Source organism: Clupea harengus, chromosome 14 (assembly GCF_900700415.2).
Source record: "Clupea harengus chromosome 14, Ch_v2.0.2, whole genome shotgun sequence".
Classification (NCBI taxonomy): domain Eukaryota; kingdom Metazoa; phylum Chordata; class Actinopteri; order Clupeiformes; family Clupeidae; genus Clupea; species Clupea harengus.
In genome coordinates, this window is record NC_045165.1 from 7,608,412 (window position 1) to 7,633,453 (window position 25,042).

Consider the following 25,042-nt stretch of genomic DNA (forward strand, 5'->3'; position numbering starts at 1 on the left):
GGTGACACGAGAGAGACACGCGTTAACACAGTTACTCCAACTATCTACCCAAGGACTCCATAGTTTGATGACTGGTCGATGAGCTCTTGATAGCATTGTGTGACAATTACGTGCAACCTACAATTAACTCCTACAAAACTTAAAATATAAAATCATGTTACAATTTTTTTTTAAATAGTGAATTAGTGTCTTGCGTGGCTTTGTAACTCACGCATTTGCAAGACTATAAAATCACACTTCGGGTGAAGTGAAAAACACTAGAGGAAAGAGATCCAAATCTGTGGGTTACATTGTGAGATGTTACTGTTGGCATGTTCCAGAGACAGACACCGGCAGGGTGACCGTGACACCAGGACAGGCACTGGAGTGCCATCAGCCCGTTCCCCTTCTCCTCTTACCTAGGTATCGAACCACGGACTCCAGAGGCTTCCTCACCAACGGCTTGAGCGGCAGCAGCTTTTTGGGAACATCTGGCAACCGCACCACGCCTACGAGAGACAGCAGACTAAGCCACAGGCAAGCACAAACCTGCTCCATTTCCAAACCCAGCTTCAGTGCTGAACAGCAGCCATGGCATTGTAATGAGGGAGAGAGCACCACAGTAACAGACCATTGAAGCCACCGCGACTGTGTGTTTAACCCTACGGCTGTGGACTACACGGTCCCCGGCTGTTCACTTATTGACATGGATATGTTATGCATGTAAACCAATTTTGTTTTAGACCAATATGTCAGTACTCACTTACAATAGCAACATAAACACGTTACATTTATGGATATTATGCCTTTAAGTGAAAAGTTCCCAGCGTAGTAAAATGCTCATTTAACCTGCTAATATCATGCTAACCATTACTTGTCATCATGGTTAACATGCTAGATTATAGCAGAACCCTTTTTGTATGTATGTATATGAATTTATATTATTTAGGTCTACTGATTGTGTGGACTGGACAGTATCAGTGTTGATTCACATGATCTGGGAGGAGCTCCATACATAAGAGCCGGGGGTGCACTCACTCTCAGCCTTGACGGCGGCGGCGTTGACCGGGTTGTAGGGGTGTCGGCCCAGGAAGTGGGAGCGCAGCAGGTCCTGGCAGGCGCGGCGGGACGCCCGGGTCAGCTGGGTCGTGTGCAGGTAGAAGGCCTGCCTCGTCTTCGCCGCAAACTTGGGGCTGCCGCTGTGTCGAACTGGCATGTTGTGAGCATTCTGAGATAAACACAGATAAACAGACGGAGTCAGAGAGTGAGAGTGAGTGAGTGTGTGAGTCAGATTAATTCATCAGACGCATCCCATTATTTTCATTCTTCGGAAAGGCAGAACTTCTCCACTTCCATGTGAGCTGTTATTGAACTGTTTGCAGCCCTCAGCTTGACAAAAACATCATATATTTTACAGTCTGGCTGTTAGGGCTAGACAGTGAAAGCTAGATATTTTGCCACAAATATTCTTCATTTACTGAGATGTTTTTTCCCCCCCATCACAATGGGAAATGGCGTTCAAAAGGAGCAGCAAAGATTGGATTTCATTTTTTTCCCCCATCTTTTAGGCCATCCGTTATTTCACACATCTGAATAGGGAGAACAGACTGTGCTTCTGCTGTTAGCCACCCACCCACACAGACAGACACACTGCTTTCGAACGGCATGCTAGAAAGAGTAGCCGCTCAAGACAGGCAGGTTATCTTCCTGCAAGTTTCTTTTTGACGCGTAATTGTTTTCATTCTTTTTTGGGTACCAGTCTCAGGAACTTGGGAAAGCCGAGAGGGGATACAAAAGATCACATGACAACATCCTACTACGTCACCACCACCCCATGTTCCCTCCGTTCCCTCAAATTGGAGTTCCACTCCTATATTAGACCTGCGTGGTTCTGGCTGTACAAGTGTTGGAGTTCCACTCCTAAATTAGACCTGCGTGGTTCTGGCGGTGCGGGTGTTGGGACTGACCGGGTTGTTGCGGTTGGGTCCCGGCCTCTCCCCGTCCAGGCGCGTGGGCATCTTCAGGCCGCCATATTTCTTCCAGTATGTCCAGCAGGTGGCGCACAGCCGACACTGCATGTTGGGAGGACCCCACGAGTACCACTGATACGAGTTGGTGTCTTCAGATGTCACAGTCACACACACACACACACACAAACACACACACACGCACACACACGCACGCACGCACGCGCGCGCGCACGCACGCACGCACGCACGCACGCACGCACGCACGCACACACACACACACACAGACACACACACACACACACACACACACACACACACAGAAAAATGCTTTATTTATTATTCCTCAATACAACCGATATTTGCATGCCTTTTCGCCAAGGTTATCCATCGCTATTAGGGATGCCTAATCTCCCTCCATAATACAAAGTTCTCCTGTCTGTATTTTGCATGGAGATAAAATCCCAACACTGATTAGGGATCAGCTGGTACTCACTAAAGCAGCTCTCGCAGGCACGGCCCAGCACTGCTGGCTGGCCCGGGGCTCCTGGAACGCCTGGAACTCCTGGAACTCCTGGGATTCCTGGAACTCCTGGAAGTCCTGGAACTCCTGGGGTTCCTGCTGCGACTCCTGGGATTCCTGGGGTTCCTGCTGCGATTCCTGCAGCGGCTGCTGCGGCTGCTGCTGCGGCTGCTCCTGCTGCGGCTGCTGCTGCTGCTGCTGCTGCTGCTGCGGCTGCGACTGCGACTGCTGCTCCGGCTGCGCCCCCGGCGGCCGCTGCCCCGCTTCCGTTCACAAGGCCGGCCAGCTTCACACTGTTGGAGCTCAGCTGGTTAGGGTTGGGCTTGTTACTGGAGGGGAGGCAGACAGACAGACAGACAAATTAAAGACACACACATTTAATACCCAGTCAACAAACTAACCTTCCAGACAACGACTGGGAATGAGACTAAAGGCGTTTAGCCTAACGTTACACTGCTTCAACAGCCTACACACTAAGGGGGGAGCATCATCATTTGGCTTTTGACCTCTGGATACTCACTAGTTGGGGATGTAGACCTGCTTCAGCTTGCTCTCGGCCTCTGCTGCTTTTAACCGTTTCTGTGCCAAACAGAGGTATTGATGTCAAAAGGTACACGTCAGCAGTTCATTAGCAGGATGATCAGTGGCGTGGTAAACAGTAATGCCAAATGAGTAATGCCAGAATCGGACCAAATGAGCAGAATCAAGGATAGAGACGGTAGGAACAATATCAGCAGAGCGACAAACAGGAGATTACAATTCAGTGTCTTCACCCACATTCAGTTTCATCCTCAACACACACACACACACACACACACACACACACACACACACACACACTTCTCCTTTCCATCTTTGACAACACTCATTATACAAAATTGGTTAGTGGAAAGAAGAGCTGTCGATGTCTTCACGAAAAAAACATTCAAGGACAGAGAGCTACACCAAGGACATCTTGCTGTTCATTTGCAGAACAGGTGGAATTACTGGGGAGGGGAAATTAGACCATGAAGCCTTGGGTTCTGTGCTAAAAAAAATGAGTCAGGTTGGAAGCTCCGTAAATAACATATGCCAGATGGTTTCTCTCAGACCACAAAAGAACAGAAAGGAACTAAAAAAAAAAAACACCATCAGATGATCCAGAGAGGCGGCGGCCATGTGACTGAGGACGAGCCAATAGACCTACCTGCTGTACATATCTGTCCGTGGTCTTCCACATGTAGTAATACTCAATAATACTGGTCAAGGACTTCCAGGGAAGCTGCAAGGGCAGAGAACACGGGCGTCATAATTAATACACTCATCCCAACTCATTCTTTATGAACAGACACTGGAAAAAACAGCAATTAACGTCCACTGTGAAATGTTTCTTTTGTGTGTTGGAAAACATGCAGTCATTCACGTGTCTTATGTCCTAAGTGCAGTCTGTGAGGTGAGATCCGAGACCCCCACTCAGGAAGAGACCACGGAGAAACATGTGAACGCTGTAAGACTGCTAAGAGTGAACAAAACAAAACTTCTAACAAAGAAAACTGCTGGCCCTCCATCCATCAAACTGGGCGAGAACAGAAAGCAGCGGGAGGTTGTCTGCTGTTAAGACAAAGACACAAAGAGGCCTCCATTGTCTGCATTGTTCTCCACCTCTCCTCTACTGCTTTTGCTTTTTCTTCTTTTTCTTCTTTTCCTCTCTCTCTCTCTCTCTCTCTCTCTCTCTCTCTCTCTCTCTCTCTCTCTCATCCCCTCCCTTGTTTTTTTTACACTCCTTCCCTCTCACTTCTTTTTAACTTCTTCTAGCTCTTCCACTCTGTTGGTCACTCTCTCACACCCCCTCTCTCGCACTCTTTCACTCACAAAGTCCTGCTGGATGTCGGCGAAGTCTTTGCCGTATTTCTCCAGAGCCTCCTCGAAGAGGTTGGCCTCGGAGGCGCTCCACTCCTCCATCTCGTCCCGGCACAGCACCGGCCCACCCTGGGGCACCAGCGCCGCGATGGCCCGTGTCATGTCATAACCGTTCTTATGCAGCGTGTCCATGGCATGGAACTGTGAAGGGGTGAGGGGTGACAATTAGGTACATGTATGTATGCATGCACACACACACACACACACACACACACACACACACATACACACACATGCATGCACACACACACATGCATGCATGCATGCAAACACACACATGCATGCACACACACACACACACACACACACACACACACACACACACACACTCAGACCCAAATACAAAAACACACACACCCAAATACAAATACATAAACATGCACGTGCAGACACACACACACCCAAATACAAATACGTAAACATATACACACACACACACACAAACACACCCAAATACAAATACATAAACATATACACACACACACACACACACACACACACACACACACACACACACACACACACACACACACACACACATACACACACACACACACACACACAACCAAACACAAATACATAAACATGCACGTGCAGACACACATACAGCATGAAACCATCTGCCACATATAGAAGTGTGTCGTTCGATGTAAAAGGAGTTGCCCTTACTTGTCTAAGCACGCATTTTAGGTGTGTGTGTGTGTGTGTGTGTGTGTGTGTGTGTCTAAGAGTGTGTGTGTGCGTGAGTGGGGGCTGTATTTTTTTCTCCACGACATATTGGTGTTGTTGCTATGCAACCGAGCTAAAGCAGTGGAGATGATGGGTGATGTCATGACCCATCACGGTTTCTGAGGAGGCAGGCTCGGGGCAACAAAAGTCCTCTGGGCCTTGCCGTGACGATCACATCACCAGACCCAGTTTTCCTTCTGTCCACACGAGGGCGGCACTGAGGGCGTTCTCAATCGAGAGGTCTTTAGCACGGAGCAGTTTTGTTACTATAGGGCTCACTCTCAGAAAAGGCGGTGTGTGTGTGTGTGTGTGTGTGTGTGTGTGTATGTGTGTGTGAGGTAAGGGGGTAGTTAAGAGTGTGTGAGTTTGCACTCGTAGGGGAATGTGTCCATGTTTAGAGGTGAAGGGTTTCGTATTAAATTTGGGGCGTTAGGCTGGGGTGCTGGTTCAGGATACAGAGTATGAGGTCATGTTTACAGAGGTCAAAGGTTGGGTATCGGCCCAGGGGTCGAGACTGGGCTAGAGGCTTACCAGTGTGATATCTCTGGAGGCAGCCGCTGCGCTCATGTGAAGGCTGGGCTGCCGCACGGAGCTGCTACAGTCCAGGGCCCTCGCGAACGTGCCCACAGACCTGCACAGGCACAGCAGCAACAGCACACTCAAAACAGAACTGAAAGCCGTGTGTGTGTGTGTGTGTGTGTGTGTGAGCGAGAGAGTAAGTGAGAGAGTGAGAGAGAGAGAGAGAGAGAGAGAAAGACAAAGAGTGTGTGCATGTGTGTGTGATCTCGTGGGTGTGACCGAGAGAGTAAGTGAGAGAGCGAGAGTGTGCGTGAACTTGTGGGTGTGAGCAAGAGAGTAAGTGAGTGAGAGAGAGCGAGCGAGAGAGAGAAAGAGTGTGTGCATGTTCTCACCGTGCCACCACTAAAAACTGGTCAATCTGTTTCTCTGTGATCAAACTGCTGGGGTCCCAGACCTTCTCCTCCAGTTTGGTAAGGTCTCTGTCGTCCTCTTCCCCTGCACACACAAACATCCGTCAGCAGGGGCCAATCGCTCTGGCTGACACTTACGGCCATTATTGCGGAACAGGAAAGTAAGATTTTTACTCCACGCAAGACACTGAGGGCCAGATTTACTAACAGAATTGCGCCCACTTCAGGCGAAATTTCAACGCAATATGTGGGTAAAGACATGGAATCGTATTTACAGGAGATGCGGAAAGTGCGCCTAATTATGTATTCCGTGGTATTTACTAAGACTGCCTGACGAGAGGGCGTCTCTAATTTGCGTGAGAATTCTCCGCCTCATAAAAGCAGGTCTAAACCCGGTCTGTTCCATTTGTAACGAAACAAGAGGTGTTTTAGTATGACATATCAGCTGCTAAATGAAAACTATGTGCCTGCAAGAAATTTGAGACAATTAATAAAAAATACGCACATCAGGGTTTTGGGTAGGGATACAGATGAAAATATAACATTATAAATAATGTTATTTGTTTAAATGTTTATATTTGATATATTATTTAATATAGGCATATAAAAAAATGGTCGCACCAGCTAGCTGTTCGGCCAGGTCCTACCCAGAATCACTGCTCCATGTATGGTTTAAACTGTCTTCTTTGCCTTTTCCCCCCCATTGTTCAAGCACACCGAGTACAGCGCTCGCTTTCTGTGTAGGAGTAACGCGTATCTATTCAGGAAAAGTACGCGAACCTGGAGTTTTCAAATGTATCCAGAATACATAATTAGGTGCATTTTACGCATCTCCTCACAGCGTTTTTGAAAAGCATTGTTTTCAGTGTCGAATACGCCGTTTTAGTGTGGACGGAAGGGCTAAACAGAGAAATATTTATGCATTTCTATATTTACCCGGGATGGACGGGGTCTAAGTTTGCTGTAACCTCGTGAACCAAAAGCTCTAATTCATCATCCATGGTGGCAGGAACCCGCAGGCCCATTCTCCCCTATTTTAGCAGCGCGCTAATAACACTGAAGGGCGGAGTAAGGCGCTGATTACGCAACGAGGTTCTTGTTTGATAAATACTACGCAAAATGCGGAAACACAGCGTGCGCTGTATGCGGTTTGGCAAAGGCGCTGATTACGCTGCGCTCACAAATCTACGTAAATGAGGCCCTGAGTTCTGGATTAGACAGTGGATTTTCTCCAAGAGCATCTATGGCAAACATCTAACTGACCATCTAACTGGTATATTCACACAGAGCAATGCTTTGCCTGACAGACAGTCCTTTGCGGGCAGTTTTCTGTGTGTGTGTGTGTGTGTGTGCGTGCGTGTGTGTGTGTTTGCGTGCGTGTGCGTGCGTGAGTGTGTGCGTGCGTGGGGGTGTTAGTGTGTGTGTGTGTGTGCGTAGGGCCTACCCTCTGCCAGGAAGTCTGTGATGTCTGCCTGATACTTGTTTCCAACGCGGATCTCCCCTTTATCGGCCAGCAGGGTCTTCTGCTGGGGATCATACACCAGGGAGTAGAAGAAGGCATCCTGAGAGAGAGAGAGAGAGAAGGGGTGATTAACATGTTATCCATGAGATGTGCCCATGAGAATTCTAAAGTCCAATACTACATATCTGTAAAGATGTATATTGTGTATTTCAGAAGTAGTGTCTCATTATGGTCTGTGAACTACTAAACCACATCCAAGCTTTTTGGGCTGAAATACTGAAAAAGTGTCCACAAACACATAAACATAAGTGGATCTGGGTGCGTGTGTGTGTGTGTGTGCGCGCATGTGTCATGTATGTGTGTAGAATTCTGGAACAGCTCTGAGAGGAATCTCCAGCCACCTCATTACAGAATATGCACGGAATCTTCTGGGTCAACACACTAAATAATTCACATGAAAACCAATTCAAAATGCCACACACACACACACACACACACACACACACACACACACACACACACACACACACACACACACACACACACACACACACACACACACACACACACACACACACACACACACACACACATTATGTAACTGTGAAATTACTGCAAACACATCTGGAGACACCACTAGATACATTTTGAAAATAAGTGTTACACAAGTGAGCTTGTACAAACACATGCAAGCCTGGAGCTGGACATAGAGAAGCTCTCAGTCTCCTCGATCACAATCACACACACAGAGACACACACACACAGAGACACACACACACAGAGACACACACACACACACACACACACACACACACAGAGACACACACACACACAGAGACACACACACACAGAGACACTCACCTCCCGGTCCAGGTAGGATTTAAGCGCCTCCGTCTCATTTAGGAGTGTGACACAGCACTTCCCCCTGAAACACATTTATCCAATGAATCAGCACAAGTCAACACAGCAGTGTCAATCAACACACAGAATCAAATCCAGCCCAAATCAACACAAACCATCATGAGCAGCCTCAGCGGCCGTGTGCATGTGGGTCTACGCCAGACCTGTCAACCCTCCTGTTTTATCTGGGCCTCTTCCATATTGTAGCCTTCTCCCCCTCTGTTCTCTCCTTTCAGTGGTTCCCCATGAAATATCCCATCTTTAGAACCGTTCTGTTCTCTCCTTGCAGTGGTTCCCCATGAAATATCCCATCTTTAGAACCGTTCTTAACATTAGGCCTACATAACCGGACCGATCACTTCCTGCAACGCTCCCCCGCCGCTAAAACAGTGTCTGCCCATCTAGCTGTAGTCACGCAGTTACCGTAGGAAGTAGTTAAATCACATCCTTGTTGATATTTTAAGGAAAGTGGTTGCTAGTGGTGATTTCAGGGGTCACTGTGTGCACCCGTGTCTAAATGCAAAGGCTGAGATCAGGGCTGCACCAAGGGCACCAGGGTTGCATCAAATAAATGTAACAGATAATAATAATCTAAAACCTACATTTCAGACTACTACACCATTAAACCAGTGTAGGCCATACACTATATTTATTTTAACAAAATAACAACATAAAGGATTGTGGTGCCCCTTCCTCTCTCCCTGGGGTTTGTTTTGATTGTGCCTGACAGCCCTCATAGTGATGATATGAAGGATCATAGTGATGATATGAAGGATCGTAGTGATGATATGAAGGCTCATAGTGATGATGTGAAGGCAAGGCTACAATTTACGAACAACATGGTGGAGAGGCAACCGGAGTCGGGAGCAGAGAAGAGAAAAAAGCAAAACTGCGGGATGATGCTCTTGCATCTCTTGAATGTATGTTTGAACGTGTTCCTACTTAAAACACTGGAACATTAGCCTAGACAATGCATGCACCCCAGACAAGAAACTTCCAAATTTAGTCAATGTTAAAAAGCTAAAGATCTTATAGGCTAGATGTTTTAAGTCTAGTCTTTGGGACTAAAAGATAAGGCAAGCCAGCATTGGAGTTAGTAAGTGTGTGGTTTATTCCAGAGTAAGTTGTTTAAGAGATGGTTAACACACACAGCCCGTTGAAAGACTAGCTTATGCATCAGTGTCTTATGTTTCAGGTGTAACTTTAGCACCTCATCAGAGCTGTCATTCCTCAAAGTAAAGCACTTGTTGCACTCCTAAACTCAACAGACAAGCTCCATTGTGTTTGTGCAACATTTAATGGGACATTCTTTGGTAGTATCAGGTTCACTATTTCGCGACCACGGTCTACACCGAAAAAAACGGTCCACCCATTTAACATCTTGGTAAAAAGGTCAAAATATGAGAACACAGCCTAAACCAAATATCTTAAGTCACAATACACCAGCAACCAATACATCATCCGGGACGGGGAACCAGAAAATCTCCATTATTTTCAAAGCCCAATGTTGACAGGTCTTCGCAAATGATGCAAAGGTGATTAAGAGAGTCAGTACAAAATGTGAAAGGCTGCAACAGAGCAGGAGCTATTTGGGAATTAATTATTTATGGTCACTGTGAAAGTCTACTTTCTCTCCCCCCCCCCCCAGCACATCATAGGCAGGCCATAGGTGACATAGGAGGCTAGAGCAGGACAGAGTGTATAGAATCATCTATAGCTGGGGGGGGGGGGGGAAACAACAAACAAACAAATATGATCAAAATGAACATAATTTCTGCACGCATTGGATGACTGGATGAACACTAACCCAATTTAGAAAAATAAACGTCTGTAGTACCATGACCATCAACCCATTTAATGCATCTTGCACAAACCAATTTGATTTCAATAATCAGCTCTGTATATCATCTCCCTCTCGGTATGGATAAAAAGCCAAAATGGTTTAATGCTTAATGTGTGTGTGTGTGTGTGTGTGTGTGTGTGTGTGTGTATGTGTGTGTATGTGTGTGTATGTGTGTGTATGTGTATATGTGTGTGTGACCTGTACCTGATGTGTGTGGCAGGCAGTGACTCAAGCTGGCGAGAGAGGAAGAGCTCTCGGTGACGGAGCTGGTGCTTCTGCTTCTCGGGCAGGTCCAGGATCTCAGGGTTCTCCATCTCCTCCTCCATCTCTCCTGCAGGGGCCAACGGGGTCAAGGGTCAGTCCAAACATGGAAAGGTCACAGGGTCACCAGAACACCACCTGACAGACTAAACCTGCCTATCTCTTCAGCACACTGACACAACTACAAGTTCAAATTGATTACAATTACTGCTCAGGCAGTACAATTACAATTCATCAAAACATGAACTATTATTTTATTCACATGTTTTTTCAGGGCAAATACCAGAGTACTTGCTCTGACAATCTAATGCAGACGATTGGTGGCCTGTAATGTGAATTATTTGTGCAGTATTTGTTTGAAGCTTACATAGGGTATGTGGATTCTGAAACACCACGTTTGGTTGCTACATCAGTATAACCCTCACTAGCAGTGGTTGGACAACAGCATTACTTGTTGCTAGGCAACAGTGGTGCTGGGTGCTGATGGTAAGTATTGGCTACTGCGGCTGATTGGTATGCGCCTGGCTTCAGGCTCCCAAGGACGCTTCCTGCGAGGGAGCTCTGAGGAGCTCCAAAAACGGAGTCATAAGGTCTTTATTAAGAATTCATAAGCTCTTTATTAAGCACCCATTAGCCCTTTCTGGAAGACGCGGTGTACTATTTTCCTTAGGCATTGATTGTATGGCTAACACAAACGATTGAAAAAAAAAAAGCCAACATCCATTCGATAAATGCAATGAGACTTTGCAGATTTATGTGGATCTTATGGACAGGGTCTTTGTTGACAGACATGGAGACATTTTTAGAGAAATTCTGCGCCACTCCCCCTCCTCTCAAACAGACAGTCTCCAATGACACTGAAATGTTGTTTTTGTGTGGCGTGCTGTGTCTATGTCTGGTACCCATCAAGATTATCGCAGTGGTATAGAACTTCAGAACCACGAACACAACGAATACAGGGAAATATATAGGATGCCTTTTCATATAGGGAATACGCTCTTCTTTATCAACGTAGATGTCTATACACTCATTTTCTTTCTTCATCACCCTCTCCTATCTCAGTTTTCAATTGCATTCGCTCACTGTCTCACTTGAAGGACAAATAGACACAAAAGCGAGTCGTGAGATCCAGTTGGATGCTTTGGGGACGGACAGACAGACAGACAGACAGACAGAAATTTAGAGGGAGGGAGGGAAGGAGACGGAGAGAGAGAGAGAGATGGAGAGAAAGATGGAGAGAGATGGAGAGAGAGAGATGGAGGATTAAACCACACGAGCATGCTCCAATTCATTCGGTCTATCATTAGAGAGAGAGTGAGAAAGAAGGAAAGGTAGCGAGAAAGAGAGGTTTAAATGGAGAGGGGGAGAGAGGGCAAGCGAGAGAAGCAATCAGGCCATGTGGGACGCGAGGGTCTAAAATCAATACATATTCCCAGCCCGTTCACTCGGCTCTCCAGCATTCACAACCAAATGCACCTTTCTGGTCTTTCGCTGAAATGTGCATGCAAGCGTGCAAGCACACGCACAAACCCCTTTCACGGTCTTTCTCAGATCATATTTACAGATGTGCATGTTTTAAAAGAGACACTTTGAAGGGTAGAGACCCATCTGAACTAATTGATGGGCGTGGGAAGCATTTGTTTGCCATTACAAGCTTGGGAACCAGTGATGTAGACCTTACATAATGGGCAGATCTGTTTGTCAGGTGATCTGACTGCTTGGCCAACACTTTGAAAACACGAACCAAAATCGAAACAGTACCAACTGTGGTTTTAGCAGGTACTGGTATGGCATCATACCATCCGTAGAGGCGAAGGCAAAGGTACACAAGGCCATCCATTTTTACTGAGGTGTGAGAGGAGCGACTTACTCCTCTGAATTATAACAGGCTAAGAGGCCAGGAGGCCTTTTCTCCCTTTCAAAAAAAAAGGGGAGAGAGTGAACGAAATAGAGGGTGTGCAAGAAACTAGAGGGGAAGGGGGGAGCGCGAGAGAGAGAGAGAGAAACTGACCAACAGAGAGAGATGAAGAGTGAGTGAGTGAGTGAGTGAGTGAGTGAGTGAGTGAGTGAGTGTGTGAGTGTGTGAGTGAGACAGTGATCATGATGCAGGTGTAGGTATTCCCAGCCCGGCAACCTCAGACCTGCAGCTGAGTCGACTGGCTAAACCACACAAGCCGTTCTCACTGCCGTCCACCCTCCTCAACCAATCATCAATTATTGCTGAGTGCATCACCTTACCAGAGCAGTGGAGGAAAGGAAAGGAAGGAAGAGAGCGAGAGAGGAGAGAGAGAGAGAGAGAGAGAGAGAGAGAGAGAGAGAGAGAGAGAGAGAGAGAGAGAGAGAGAGAGAAAGAAAGAGTATCTATGAGAGCCTAAACACAAGGCGCTATTTTAGCTGAAATTCTGAAAAGCATAAGTTTGAATCAAGAGTACTTTTCACAATAAATAACATTATGATGGAATTTAAACATTTAAATTGTGTTTTGAACACCTACAAATATGCAACAGTCTTTAATAATTCAATAGCACCCTTCATTCTGGCAGCTGAATCGGATCTAAAATGTTTAAATATAAAGATGACTGAAATAAATTCTATTGCTAACCTATTTAGGTCCTAATCCATTTGTTCCAGACACATTGCACAATTTTCCTCTGATACGAATCTTCTGAGTGTGAACTGCCTCCTCTTCGCTCATTCATAAAACACGGAATCATTTTATGACTTTTTCATTGCGGGTTTTGGACTGGCCTGTGGATTCACGGCCACAAAAAGTGTCGGAGAGACGCAGGCCAAGTTCGCTCGCCACTAAAATAAAAGACTTCCGTAGCTGGCCGACACACAGTACCACAAACACAAACAGAATGTGCTTAAGCTGACCATTTCACTTGGCCAAAATGCTAATGCTCCAAAAGTATGGGCGACGGAACAGCTGGTGAAAGAGGTGACAACAGGACGTTATTTTGTTATTATTGAGTTATTGATCCTTCAGTTCAGTGTTTTGACAGGCTCTCTTTCTCTCCTGCACCAACTCACTCACTGCACAGCACTGGAGAGGATGAGTCACTCACTCACTGGACAGCACTGGAGAGGGGGAGTGACTCCCTGAAGGAGGGCGGGGTCACAGCACTGGAGAGGGGGAGTGACTCCCTGAAGGAGGGCAGGGTCACAGCACTGGAGAGGGGGAGTGACTCCCTGAAGGAGGGCGGGGTCACAGCACTGGAGAGGGGGAGTGACTCCCTGAAGGAGGGCGGGGTCACAGCACTGGAGAGGGGGAGTGACTCCCTGAAGGAGGGCGGGGTCACAGCACTGGAGAGAGAGAGTCACTCACTCACTGCACAGCACTGGAGAGGGGGAGTGACTCCCTGAAGGAGGGCAGGGTCACAGCACTGGAGAGGGCGAGTGACTCCCTGAAGGAGGGCGGGGTCACAGCCTTCCACCAAGGAGCAGCAGCTTCACAGAAAGTCAAATATTTAATCTGTGAGTCATCCAACCCACACGCACACACACACTCGCGCTCGCTTAGAAAGCAGCCTGACAAATGCCAACTACAAATATACTCCAATGAAACAAACACATACACACACATTCTCTCTCTCTCTCTCTCTCTCTCTCTCTCTCTCTCTCTCCATCACACTCTCCTTTCCTCTCTCTCAGTCTTCTCTTTCTGCCTGTGTCTCCTTAAAAAGAGACAGTGAGACTTGATTAGCGGGTAACAGACAGAGTTTGGTCCAAGCTAATTCAGGACAGAGCATGAATCATCCTCCCAGACTCCAGTGCAATGGAAAGAATAATGTAGTGTTTCTGACTTAAAGACACTGAGAGGTCTGATGCGCAGGAGGGAACTGCCACTGGTCTCATCTCTTCTCATCAAAACTCCCCCTCTTCCTCTCTGTCTCTCTCAGACCTCCACTCCAATACCCACCCTCTCCATCCTTCAACCCTCCTTCCATCACCCCTTTCTCCCACCCATTCCTTTTCAATCACTACCTGCCCCACACACTCCCTCTCATCTCACTACCTGCCCCACACACTCCCTCCCATCTCACTACCTGCCCCAAACACTCCCTCTCATCTCACTACCTGCCCCACACACTCCCTCTCATCTCACTACCTGCCCCACACACTCCCTCTCATCTCACTACCTGCCCCACACACTCCCTTCTTTATTCACCTACTTCCATCCCTCCGGATCTTACTTCCTCAGTCCCTACTTCACTCCCTCAGTCCCTACTTCACTCCCTCGCTCATTTACTCCTTCTTTCTTTCATTCATTCATTCATTTATTTATTCCCTCCATCACGTCTACTTTGATTTTTCACATAATTGTGAATGCCGAGGAATCCGCTGAAGGGACTGCTGGCAACCGACACCGCTCTCGTGCTGGAGTCTCAACCGCACTTCCAAGCTCTCTCTCACACACACACACACACACACACACACACACACACACACACACACACACACACACACACACACACACACACACACACACACACACACAACTTCTGCAGGCATAAAACAAATCATCACTCTTACTTTGCACACATCCACCCACCCACTCACCCCTTTGCGCACGCACACACACACACAGAGTCTATAACACAAACAGACCCTCCGTCGTCGCCTCAGCGCACACTCTGCATTTTCCATCCTCCCACCACACCCACTCCCACTCCCACTCCCACTCCCATCTGAGAGGCTTAGAGCCCACACGTCACTCTCGGCAAGGGCTGCTGCGTGGAGCGCCACCATTTAGCATTCAGCGCAAGCTAGCCGTTGCCAAAATAAGGATATTCAATCATTTCAGCCATGTTTTTATCTGCATACTTTAATATATTACTATTTCAATTTGGATAATGGTTCTGGATATATACCGTTTCTAATGTTTGAAAATAACTTCTTGATTTTGTACATACCATTTTCTCACACACACACCGATTTATTTATTTGCATTGCATATATTAAATACAATTAGTTCCTCTGCATTTATCATTTTCACTGTATTGCCTGAAGTTAACACGTGCAAATTCAACTTCTGGCACGATTTCATGTACTACTCAAAAGCACTGTAAGCTCTGAGCAAAGGCTTATATGTAAATAAAGTCATAATTATTGATATTACAGCTGTTTCAACTCCTTAATCTTTTAAGACCAACGTTCTAGTGTACTCTATCGATAACACACGTGGACTTTGCCAGTCAATACCCAACGTGTGCTTAGGTTACTGTAAAGTCTCAGCACCCAGACAGCAGACAGCACTCCATCCCAGACATAATGCGTTGACATAGAGCGTCTCGGCTAGCGCCAGGAGCGTGGCAAACACGAGGCGTTGTTGAGCACCGGAATAAAGAGGAGCGGTTCTGCCGCGACTCCTCAGCCAACTCTGTTTCAGGGACACGGACTGATTGATGGAGAAACCGTCGTGATTGCGCTGCTTTTGTTGGAGCTGCTTTTGCAGCAAATATGAAAATCACAGCAACAAAGAGAACCCTGTGGAGAGAATAAAACGGCCTCGGCACATGCTCTCCGTCTCACACACACAAACACAAACACGAACACACACACACACACACGCACGATTTTGGTGAACTCACGTGCATGTTTGTCAGCCAAGGCAATCAGTGTGCCGGAGATGTCCCTGCGCCTGTAGAAACACACCACCTTGGCCTCCACATTCCCATTCGCGGTCTGTGAGGACAATACGTCATATGAAAACATATACACACTCATACATAGGGATGGGTATCGTTTGGTTTTTATCCGATACCGGTACATAACCGATACTTTTAAAACGATACCGGTGCCTAAACGGTGCCGGAACCGATACTTTTATAAAAAAAAAAAAAAATGTTTACGATTGACGACATTTAAGAAAGGCTTTATTGCCAAATATATGAACTGTTTAAAGTAGATTATATATATATAAATAAATAAATACAAAACACCTTTTAACTTAAATAATATATGAACTGTTAACAAAAGTTTAGACTATACTTAAATAAATACAAATAAATACAAAACACACACACACACACACACACTCTGTACACACACTACAGCTTCAATACTTCAGCAATTCTTTTGTTCAATTCAATTTTTTTTCTTCAAATTGAACAATATATTAACTGTTATAGTTAAGTATATTATAAATATAAATACATACAAAACACTTGGCTTCAAACTTTTTAACTTCAAACTATGAACATTATATTAACTGTAAACAACAGTTTATAGTATACTTAAATAAATATAAATAAATAAATACAAAAAACAGCTTCAAACTTCTTTTGCAAAAATATGAGCATATTTGCCTTTGGAGTCAAAAATGTATTATTTTGTTTGCATTTATTTCATGAAATTTCACCATTTTATGATTTGTTTATACCTATCTTTTCTAGCTTGTTTATAGTTAATCTTGTTACTTGAACACACTGAGTACGAGAAAATGTGTACTGCCCCTTTAAGAGACTACCGTAGGTTAAGTATAGCTGTCATCTCCGTTTATTTTTCAGTCTTCGGTTGCTGAACTGCCGTTTACCTTTCGGTATTTTCTCTGTTAAAAGGTTGATGGCTAGTTCTGTTTGTGCTTGCTCTGTGAAATGCTGCATGCTCTTCACTGTCATAAGACTGTTGCTATGAAAACACCAATGAGCGTGAGCGACACAAGACAAAGTTTACATTGGGAGCTGGGGCAGTTTTACATGTGCCCCGCGGAATCTGCCTAGCAACCGTTTTCAATTGGCTCAGGCACCGAAATGAAGCACCGAAATCTATGTTGCATTTCGGTCCGGGTAGGTACCGGTTGTATTGTAACCGGTTCCATATTGGTACCGGTTCTCGGTACCCAACCCTACTCATACATGTATACATGTGGTCTCACACACACACACACACACACACACACACAGCCTGGCTATAAGACAGGACACACACAAAACACAATAATACACCCAGACATAAACACACACAGCGAGAGACACACTGCCATGGGGGTCCAGACATAAACACACACAGCAACAGACACACTGCCATGGGGGTCCAGACATCCAAGCTTACCTTGTTCAGCTCTTCTATTCGCCTGATGAGTAGGGGGTTACTGGAGGAGTTTTCAAAATATACATAATCTACGAGGAAAAAACACACACAAAACACACCTATTAGAGATATTACAGGTGCAGCTCACATCCACACAACATTTATGACTAAGAATCGAACCCCTTCAGTTCAGGATGAGTCATTTTATTTGTCATAATTATTTGTTAAAAAATAGAGAGGATGATTCAACAGCCGTGACCACACACATTACGCCTGTCCACCAATGGTGTATTGTTGTTGTGTTAAGGCTACGCCTTCTCTACTGAGGTGCCCCTGCAATCCTACAAGGTCTCTGCGAGTCGGCATCAGTACCCTACAGAAGCCTGCTGTGAAGCGGGCAGGCAAACGCCCCACGCGCTCATGAGTGGATTAAAGGTGATTATCAGTCAGAAACGCTGGAGCACGGGATGGGAGACGGAGACAAGTCTCCCTGATGGCTCTGGATCTGTGATTAGAGGTGTACCCAGGGCGTGGTTTACTGACACGGCACGACGATTGAGCTTCTGAAGCACAGAAAACCCCATTACTGTCTGGCCAATCAACCCACCCACTCCCCCCTGCCACCAGCTATTGGCCACATAGCAGAGTGATGGGCAGATTAACAGCAGCACTAAATGTTCAGGCTCATATTGAAGAAGCTGCTGGATACACACAGGCACGGACATCATGGGACCTATTAGACTCAAGCAGCGGGTCTTGGGCCACATACCGGTTTAGTAATACCACTGTTATTTCACCAAACTGCCGTGCTGTGCCGTTTTACACCACGCTGGCAAAACAATATTGGATGCTTTGTATGAACTACTGCAGTTGTTTGACTGTCCATGTCTGCAGGCAAAATTGTTTGTTTTACACATTCAGTGTTCCTTAAGCAAACTTTGGCTCAAGATGCCAAACTGCCACAAGATTTGTGCTCTTAGTCTATTTTACAACTAGTGCCCCATTCATTTAGTAGCCCTATGAAGATGAATTGCATGGTCGTGCAGACAAAACACTGCATGACTAATACAAAAACTGACACATCACAGTCCAGAACTCTTAAGACCACTACATTCTACTAATTTAGAACTTCCTGCTAACCCAAACCAACTAGTAAAACACACACTGGCGTAAAACACACAAGGTCGCTAGCGTGTGTAATACGAATATAACGGGAATATGAACTTGTGTTAATGCCAGGATGCCCAGGCACCCTGAGGGTTTCTACCTTTTCCTATTATAATTGTAGAAGTTGAATTGAGGAGACTAGAACATCAGCCAGATAACTATCACTTCATGCAAATGGCACTCTGCCATTTAAACCGTTGAAGGTTTGTTAAAAGTGTCCTTAGCTAACTAGCTAGCATAGCGACTAGACAACCATAGCAACTAGACAACCATAGCAACTACACAACCATAGCGACTAGACAGCCATAGCGACTAGACAACCATAGCGACTAGACAGCCATAGCAATCAAGAAACCATTTGCCGCACAGCCAGAAGCAAATGTTTAATCTCTCAAAATCAGCTCACCAATCAGTCTCGTCCCCCCTCCCCCTTCCCGAACGTGTTCATTCAATGCTGGCGATTCCCACTGCAAAGCGTCAGAGGATTGTCATTTATGGTAGCCTAGGTCCCCAGAGGACCAATTAATGAATCGACTTAAACGTTTAGTGTCTCCATGACACCATAACACTAAATAAATGTAAGGGGAATGGGAATGTGTTTGGGAATGAGGTACGCTATAATTGTGTGTGTGCGTGTGTGTGTGTGTGTCTGCGGAGAGGAAGTATAGTATTTTTGCTTGAAATGCCCATCCCTACTTCATACAACTAGTAGTGCTCGCACCACAACTAAATGGCATTTAGTTTTAAACGCATATTCTTGAATAAACTACACAGGTGTGGTCAATACACATGTTTGTTTTGTAGAACAACATAAAATACTGTAATGCGATTTATATATGGTGCGGTTATTAGCCAGGAAAATAAGGTACGCAAAACTGATTGACAACATCATCATGTTTTGCATTTCAATTCCCTAAATTTTGTTGGTATAGCGGTGAGCATTTGGTATGGACTGGGTTTGCCGCTTGGTTAAGGAGTGACATTTTGTGCTCCTATAAACACAGCCGGCAGAACAAAGCAGCTGGCAAAACCAGTGCCATAGTTTTGGTTCTGGGAGTGGACGCCGAGCTATAAAATGTATGCCATCCAAGCACAACAAGTCCCCTTGAGTAAAAGCTTCTGCCTAACAGCCAACTATAAACAGTGATTCGGTTTTCGTTTACAAAAACAACTCAAAGAGGTTTCATGAAGGCTAAGACACCTTCACTGTAGCCTGCACAGTGTTGGGACATCTGGCATATGTGTTAGTGCCCTGTATGTTTCTCCAGGTCATATCATAAACTCTCCTAAAGCCTGCAAGTGAACTATACGATTCTTGAGACACACTTTAAAAGGGGTAAACGGCAAAACAGTCCCCTTTTCAGCATCTCCCACACCACAGTCGCTGATCTCCTCTGAAGCCCAACCCCAGATATGGGCAGCACTGCTCTCACTGATTCATGTTGTGAACCCTGAAGGCAGTAGAATGTGTGTTCAATGTAAATGAGGGATAAGGGAAAATATTTGGACCAATCGAGGTCAATCGTCTTCCCGTCTTCGTTCACTTTTAGCCGCATGCTCCAGACGATTTGCTGCCAGGCAATAAAGCCAGAAGAAAAGTTGGTGGGGGTTTCTATCTTTTTTGTTTTTTTGTAACCAAGTCAGCACGCTCTTGAGCCTGCATCAGGAATTCCCCTTCTAGAGCTGAAGCCAAAGCCTTGGCCGACAGACACACACACGCCACAGATTCATTTTGAAGCTTGACACACACACACACACACACACCCACCCTGGCCCTCACCGAGGAGCCTTCCATTAAGAGCGCGACTTCTGAAGCCTCCCCCATCACGAGGGCAGGCCCAGAAACCGTTGGTGCCGTCAGCCAGCCAGCCAGCCAGCCTGCCGGCCTCAGAGCTGGAGGATGCAGGCCTGTGAGGGCGAGGCGCGAGCAAGGCGAGAGAGAGGCAAGCGGAACAGGGCTGCTCTTTCACCCACAGTGTCAGGAATGAAAAACAACTCACAGCATGCGTGCACGCGCATGCAAACACACATGCACGCGCGCACGCACGCACGCACACGCACACACACACACACACACAGACACACACACACACACAGAATGTATTAAACTGTGGAATAACAGGGTCAAACATGCACCACACCAGCAGTCAGTGGGGACCTTTGGTCTCACCCCATACATATGCATCTTCTCTCATGATCCGTCTCTCTTTCTCTCTCTCTCTCTCTCATTCTTTTTCTTTCTCCATTTCTCAGCCCCCCCCCTCAGCCTCTTATCTTCCTTCCCAACCAACCCTTCCATCTCTCCATCCCCGCTGGCTCTGCTCCAAGCCTGTGTGTCAGTGGGACGTCTCCGTTAGCCCCCGGCCTGGTGGGGCGTCTGCCCTTAAACACACACACACACACCCTCACGCACACACACCCTCACACACACACACACACACACACACACACACACCCCCCCCCTCGGGCGCGCACGCGCACACACACACACACACACACACACACACACACACACACACACACACACACACCCTCCCTCGTGCGCATGCGCACACACACACACCCCCTTCGCACGCACGAGCACACACACACGTGATCGCGCACACACACACACACACACACACACACACACACCTCTGGGATTACAACCCCCACACGGACTCCTGCCAAAGCACCATACCTCCCTTCCTTCCTCCATCTATCCATCCATCCATCCTTCTCCTCTCTTCTACTCATCTTTTCTTCTCCTCCTCTCCTTGCCACTTTCTCTCTCCTCCTTTCTGCACCCCTTCTTTCAGATCTCCTCTGCTCTCCGTGCAGATTTTCTTGTTGCTCCTCTCATCTCCTCTTTTCTTCTACTTCCTCCTCTCATCGCCACTCATCTCCGGTTTCAGAGCATCTTAGCTATCTCTGCTTGCAGTCAAGCCCCTGTTATCCATACCTACCTCAGGCAAGACACCTACGCATGCGTAAACACACACACACTGAAACACACGTCCACCCCTGGCTATCAACAGAAGTAGCTTTTGGGGCAGTCATATTTATGGTTCAACATAGCAACTACCATTAAATACACGGAGAGTGTACTTCTCTAGTCTAAAGTGACGGTGTTAGTCTAGTAAAGCTGCTGGTGTAGTCTAAAGGGGATGCGCTGGTCTTGTCTATGGAGAGACTGTTGGTCTAGTCTAGAGAGACTCCTAGTCAAGTCTTGGCTAGAAAATGTGATTTTGTGAATCTCACCGTAGCAACCCCTGCTATGTGCAATGATACTACACCTAAATAAATCACATACACACACACATGCTGATATAGTATACACATGTGTGAAGTTACAACGAACACAACTATGTGCAGTGGGTAAACAGATGAAGGAACATGTACACACACATGCATGCCCATACAAATTCAACACACACACACACACACACACACACACACACACACACACACACACACAAAACAAAGGACTAATGAATCATCTGGCCTACTTGTCTCAGCCCTTGGTGAAATGGTGTGTGTGTGTGTGTGTAACACAGCACAAACCACACCCTTCTATTTCTCTCTGTACTTTTTCGCCAAGAGTTCTCTTTGCACTACTGGCAAAGCTACAGCACAAAAAAAAAAAAAAAAAAAAACTTGAACTCGGTGAAACCCAGTGAAAGAGTAAGCTAGAGACAGGGGGAGAAAAAAGAAACAAAAATACGGGGAGCAAACCCCAACCTCAGACTTGACTTTTTTTTGTTAAAAGATCTATACAGCAAAAGCCCGTGTCGATCCTTTCTCTCTGTCTGTCTGTCTGTCTTTTTTTTCTCTTGTCTTTTATTTCTTTCTTTCTTTCTTTCTTTCTCTTTCTGACTCCCTCTCTCATTGCGCCCGCGGCATCTGTGCCCCCATCCCCCTTCCTGACAGCATTAGCCAATCACAGGGTAACAGAGGCTGTGACATCACAGTGCAGTTACATTTTCTGTGATCCAATCCGAGTATGTTGCCGAGAGACAAGGGGGGGAGAGAGAAAGAAAGACAGACAGACAGAATTGGACAGTGTGAGAGAGAGAGAGAGGGAGAGAGAGACAGACAGAGGTAGTGAGAGAGAGAACGAGACCGGGCTGAATGCATTATAACCAGGCCAGAAAGAGATGGACTGAAATAATGAGAGAGAGACTAAGGGCTAAGGAGAGAGAGAGAGAGAGAGAGAGAGAGAGAGAGAGAGAGAGAGAGAGAGAGAGAGAGAGAGGAGGGGGGGAGTGAGACAGACAAACTCCCAAAAAGCAGACTGAGAGATCGAGAGAGGAACAAAGGAAAGACCACAGGAGGAGAAACAGACAGAGTCTTTGGGAGAGGTGCGGAGAGATAACAAATGTGTGTGTCACACTTCCTCACACACAACACTATACTCATCATTTAGAGGATGGAGGTTACTATGGCAATATGAATCTTTTGCCTTGAAATGCATGGTCTTACCTACCACTTCTCTACAGTGGCTCCTTCACACACACACACACACACACACACACACACACACACACACACACACACACACACACACACACACACACACACACACACACACACACACACACACACACACACACAAGCAAGTGTGTTTTTTTGCAGACGTGGGTTATTCCACATCTGTTCAGTAGAGAGACGCCCTTACAACTTCTCGTGCTTGGGCATGTCGGTCAGTCTGCCACTCTGCCCAAGTAAGTGCCAGGCACACGAACAAAAGCTCACCAACCACAACCAAAACACTCTACGGTAACACAAGACTCCACAACTGTTTTGAACACTTAAAAATTCAACTAAAATATATAAAAAAAAATATCCCATACACTGGCAAGGCTGACCAGGTATAGGCGTATTCAAGATTGCCTACATTTCTGTAATGTTTTATAGAATTTGATGTTATGCAGTTTCTGTACAATTTTCTGTACAATATGTGAATGTTCGGGGGTGAAGGAGAAATTAGAATTGCAAGATGAATTCATCTTGCAATTCTAATTTCTCCTTCACCCCCGAACATTCACATACGGTTGACTACTTTACTCCCAAACTACCTTCATTCCCTTCTCCAGGAAGCCTATATTTCACACCTGTGTGAAACTGTACTGTCAGCGACTGGCCCCCGAGGACAATCCACTGCCAAAAGGCCCTTTAGACTTCAAGTTCGCATCCATTTCACGTCAAATGCGGAGAAACATGCGTCCCGTGTCCATTATTCAAATATCCTTTGACCTTGTTCTGTTTTGTTGTAGTTTACATATGAAATCTAACGACATAAAAGGTATTAAAAAAAAAAAAAGAAAAAAAACTACACGGCAGAGGTCAACGCCAATGCACGAGTGCTCTTGCGATGACGGAGAAGTTGTTGATGTGAGGCTCGTTGGGAGAGGAACGCGTCCGAGAACGACACGGACACCCGCTGTGACGGCTCCGTCAGGATATGGGGGCGAGTTCATCAGAACGCATGTAGCGCTACCTGACCAACCCAAACAAAAGGAAGCCTCTGGTGCCAGAGCAAGACGTGATAAATAAAAGATCAGGTTTGTGTTTAATCTGTCAATCACGGGCCACTGCCAGATAGATAGCCGTGTCAGATGGGACTGGCCCAGGCAGGAATGATTGTGTATATATGTGTGTGTGTGTGTGTGTGTGTGTGTGTGTGTGTGTGTCTTTCTCTCGAGATCCACGTCTTCATCTGTGAACTCACGCCTGAATTTCTCTCACTTCCTGGTTGTCCATCTCTGTGAATTCTTCTTTCAGGCTTTCTTGTTTCTCTGTTTTTTTCTGTCAATCTTTGAATAGTTCCCCTCTCTCTCTTCTCTTCCTTTCCTTCTTGCTCTCCCCCTTACCTTACCTTCTCTCCCTCTCCCCCTTCCCTTCTCTCCCTCTCCCCCTTCCCTTCTCTCTCTCTTCCTTAGTTAACTCACCTTTTTCTCCGTAATTCTCTGTGAATCTGTGCCTCACTGACACTAAGACTCTTTTAACCAATCATTCATTCTTATAGGACCACCACCAACAGCCCGAGTGGTATTTTCTTGTAACCACACATATTTCCACTGAGGAGCACCAAAAACCACTGAAGGTTCTGACCACCTCCGACCCACTCTGCAGCACCAGTGCTATCTGCACCTCCTCCCCACTAGCAGCAGCGCACCCCGAACCAGCCCATGCATAAAACACACTGCCCAGAGGCAAACGCAGCCTTGTATTGAGGCTGGAGGTGGGGGTTGATGTGTGTGTGTGTGTGTGGGTGTGGGTGGGTGGGGAGGGGGGGTTCTCCCAAAAAGGCCTGCCAGACATGGACTGGGTTGGCAATGTGAGCAAACTGGACTGCTGTGGGTGAAC

General features: G+C 46.3%; 1 protein-coding gene across 3 annotated transcripts in view; it reads right to left on the reverse strand.

Moving 5' to 3' along the window:
* The window catches only part of mta1 (metastasis associated 1), a 31,151-nt gene that overhangs the window by 2,003 nt on the left and 4,106 nt on the right, over positions 1–25,042 (reverse strand). For all 3 annotated transcript variants that reach the window (XM_031580929.2, XM_031580930.2, XM_042709833.1), the window contains 14 exons: positions 17,549–17,616; positions 16,087–16,180; positions 10,436–10,562; positions 8,350–8,413; positions 7,471–7,588; positions 6,009–6,111; positions 5,629–5,728; positions 4,321–4,509; positions 3,656–3,730; positions 2,990–3,048; positions 2,443–2,798; positions 1,947–2,098; positions 1,018–1,207; positions 399–488 (listed from right to left, as the gene is read on the reverse strand). In XM_031580929.2, the coding sequence (XP_031436789.1) occupies positions 399–488; positions 1,018–1,207; positions 1,947–2,098; positions 2,443–2,798; positions 2,990–3,048; positions 3,656–3,730; positions 4,321–4,509; positions 5,629–5,728; positions 6,009–6,111; positions 7,471–7,588; positions 8,350–8,413; positions 10,436–10,562; positions 16,087–16,180; positions 17,549–17,616 (1,785 nt within the window). The remainder of the gene's footprint in view (positions 1–398; positions 489–1,017; positions 1,208–1,946; positions 2,099–2,442; positions 2,799–2,989; positions 3,049–3,655; positions 3,731–4,320; positions 4,510–5,628; positions 5,729–6,008; positions 6,112–7,470; positions 7,589–8,349; positions 8,414–10,435; positions 10,563–16,086; positions 16,181–17,548; positions 17,617–25,042) is intronic.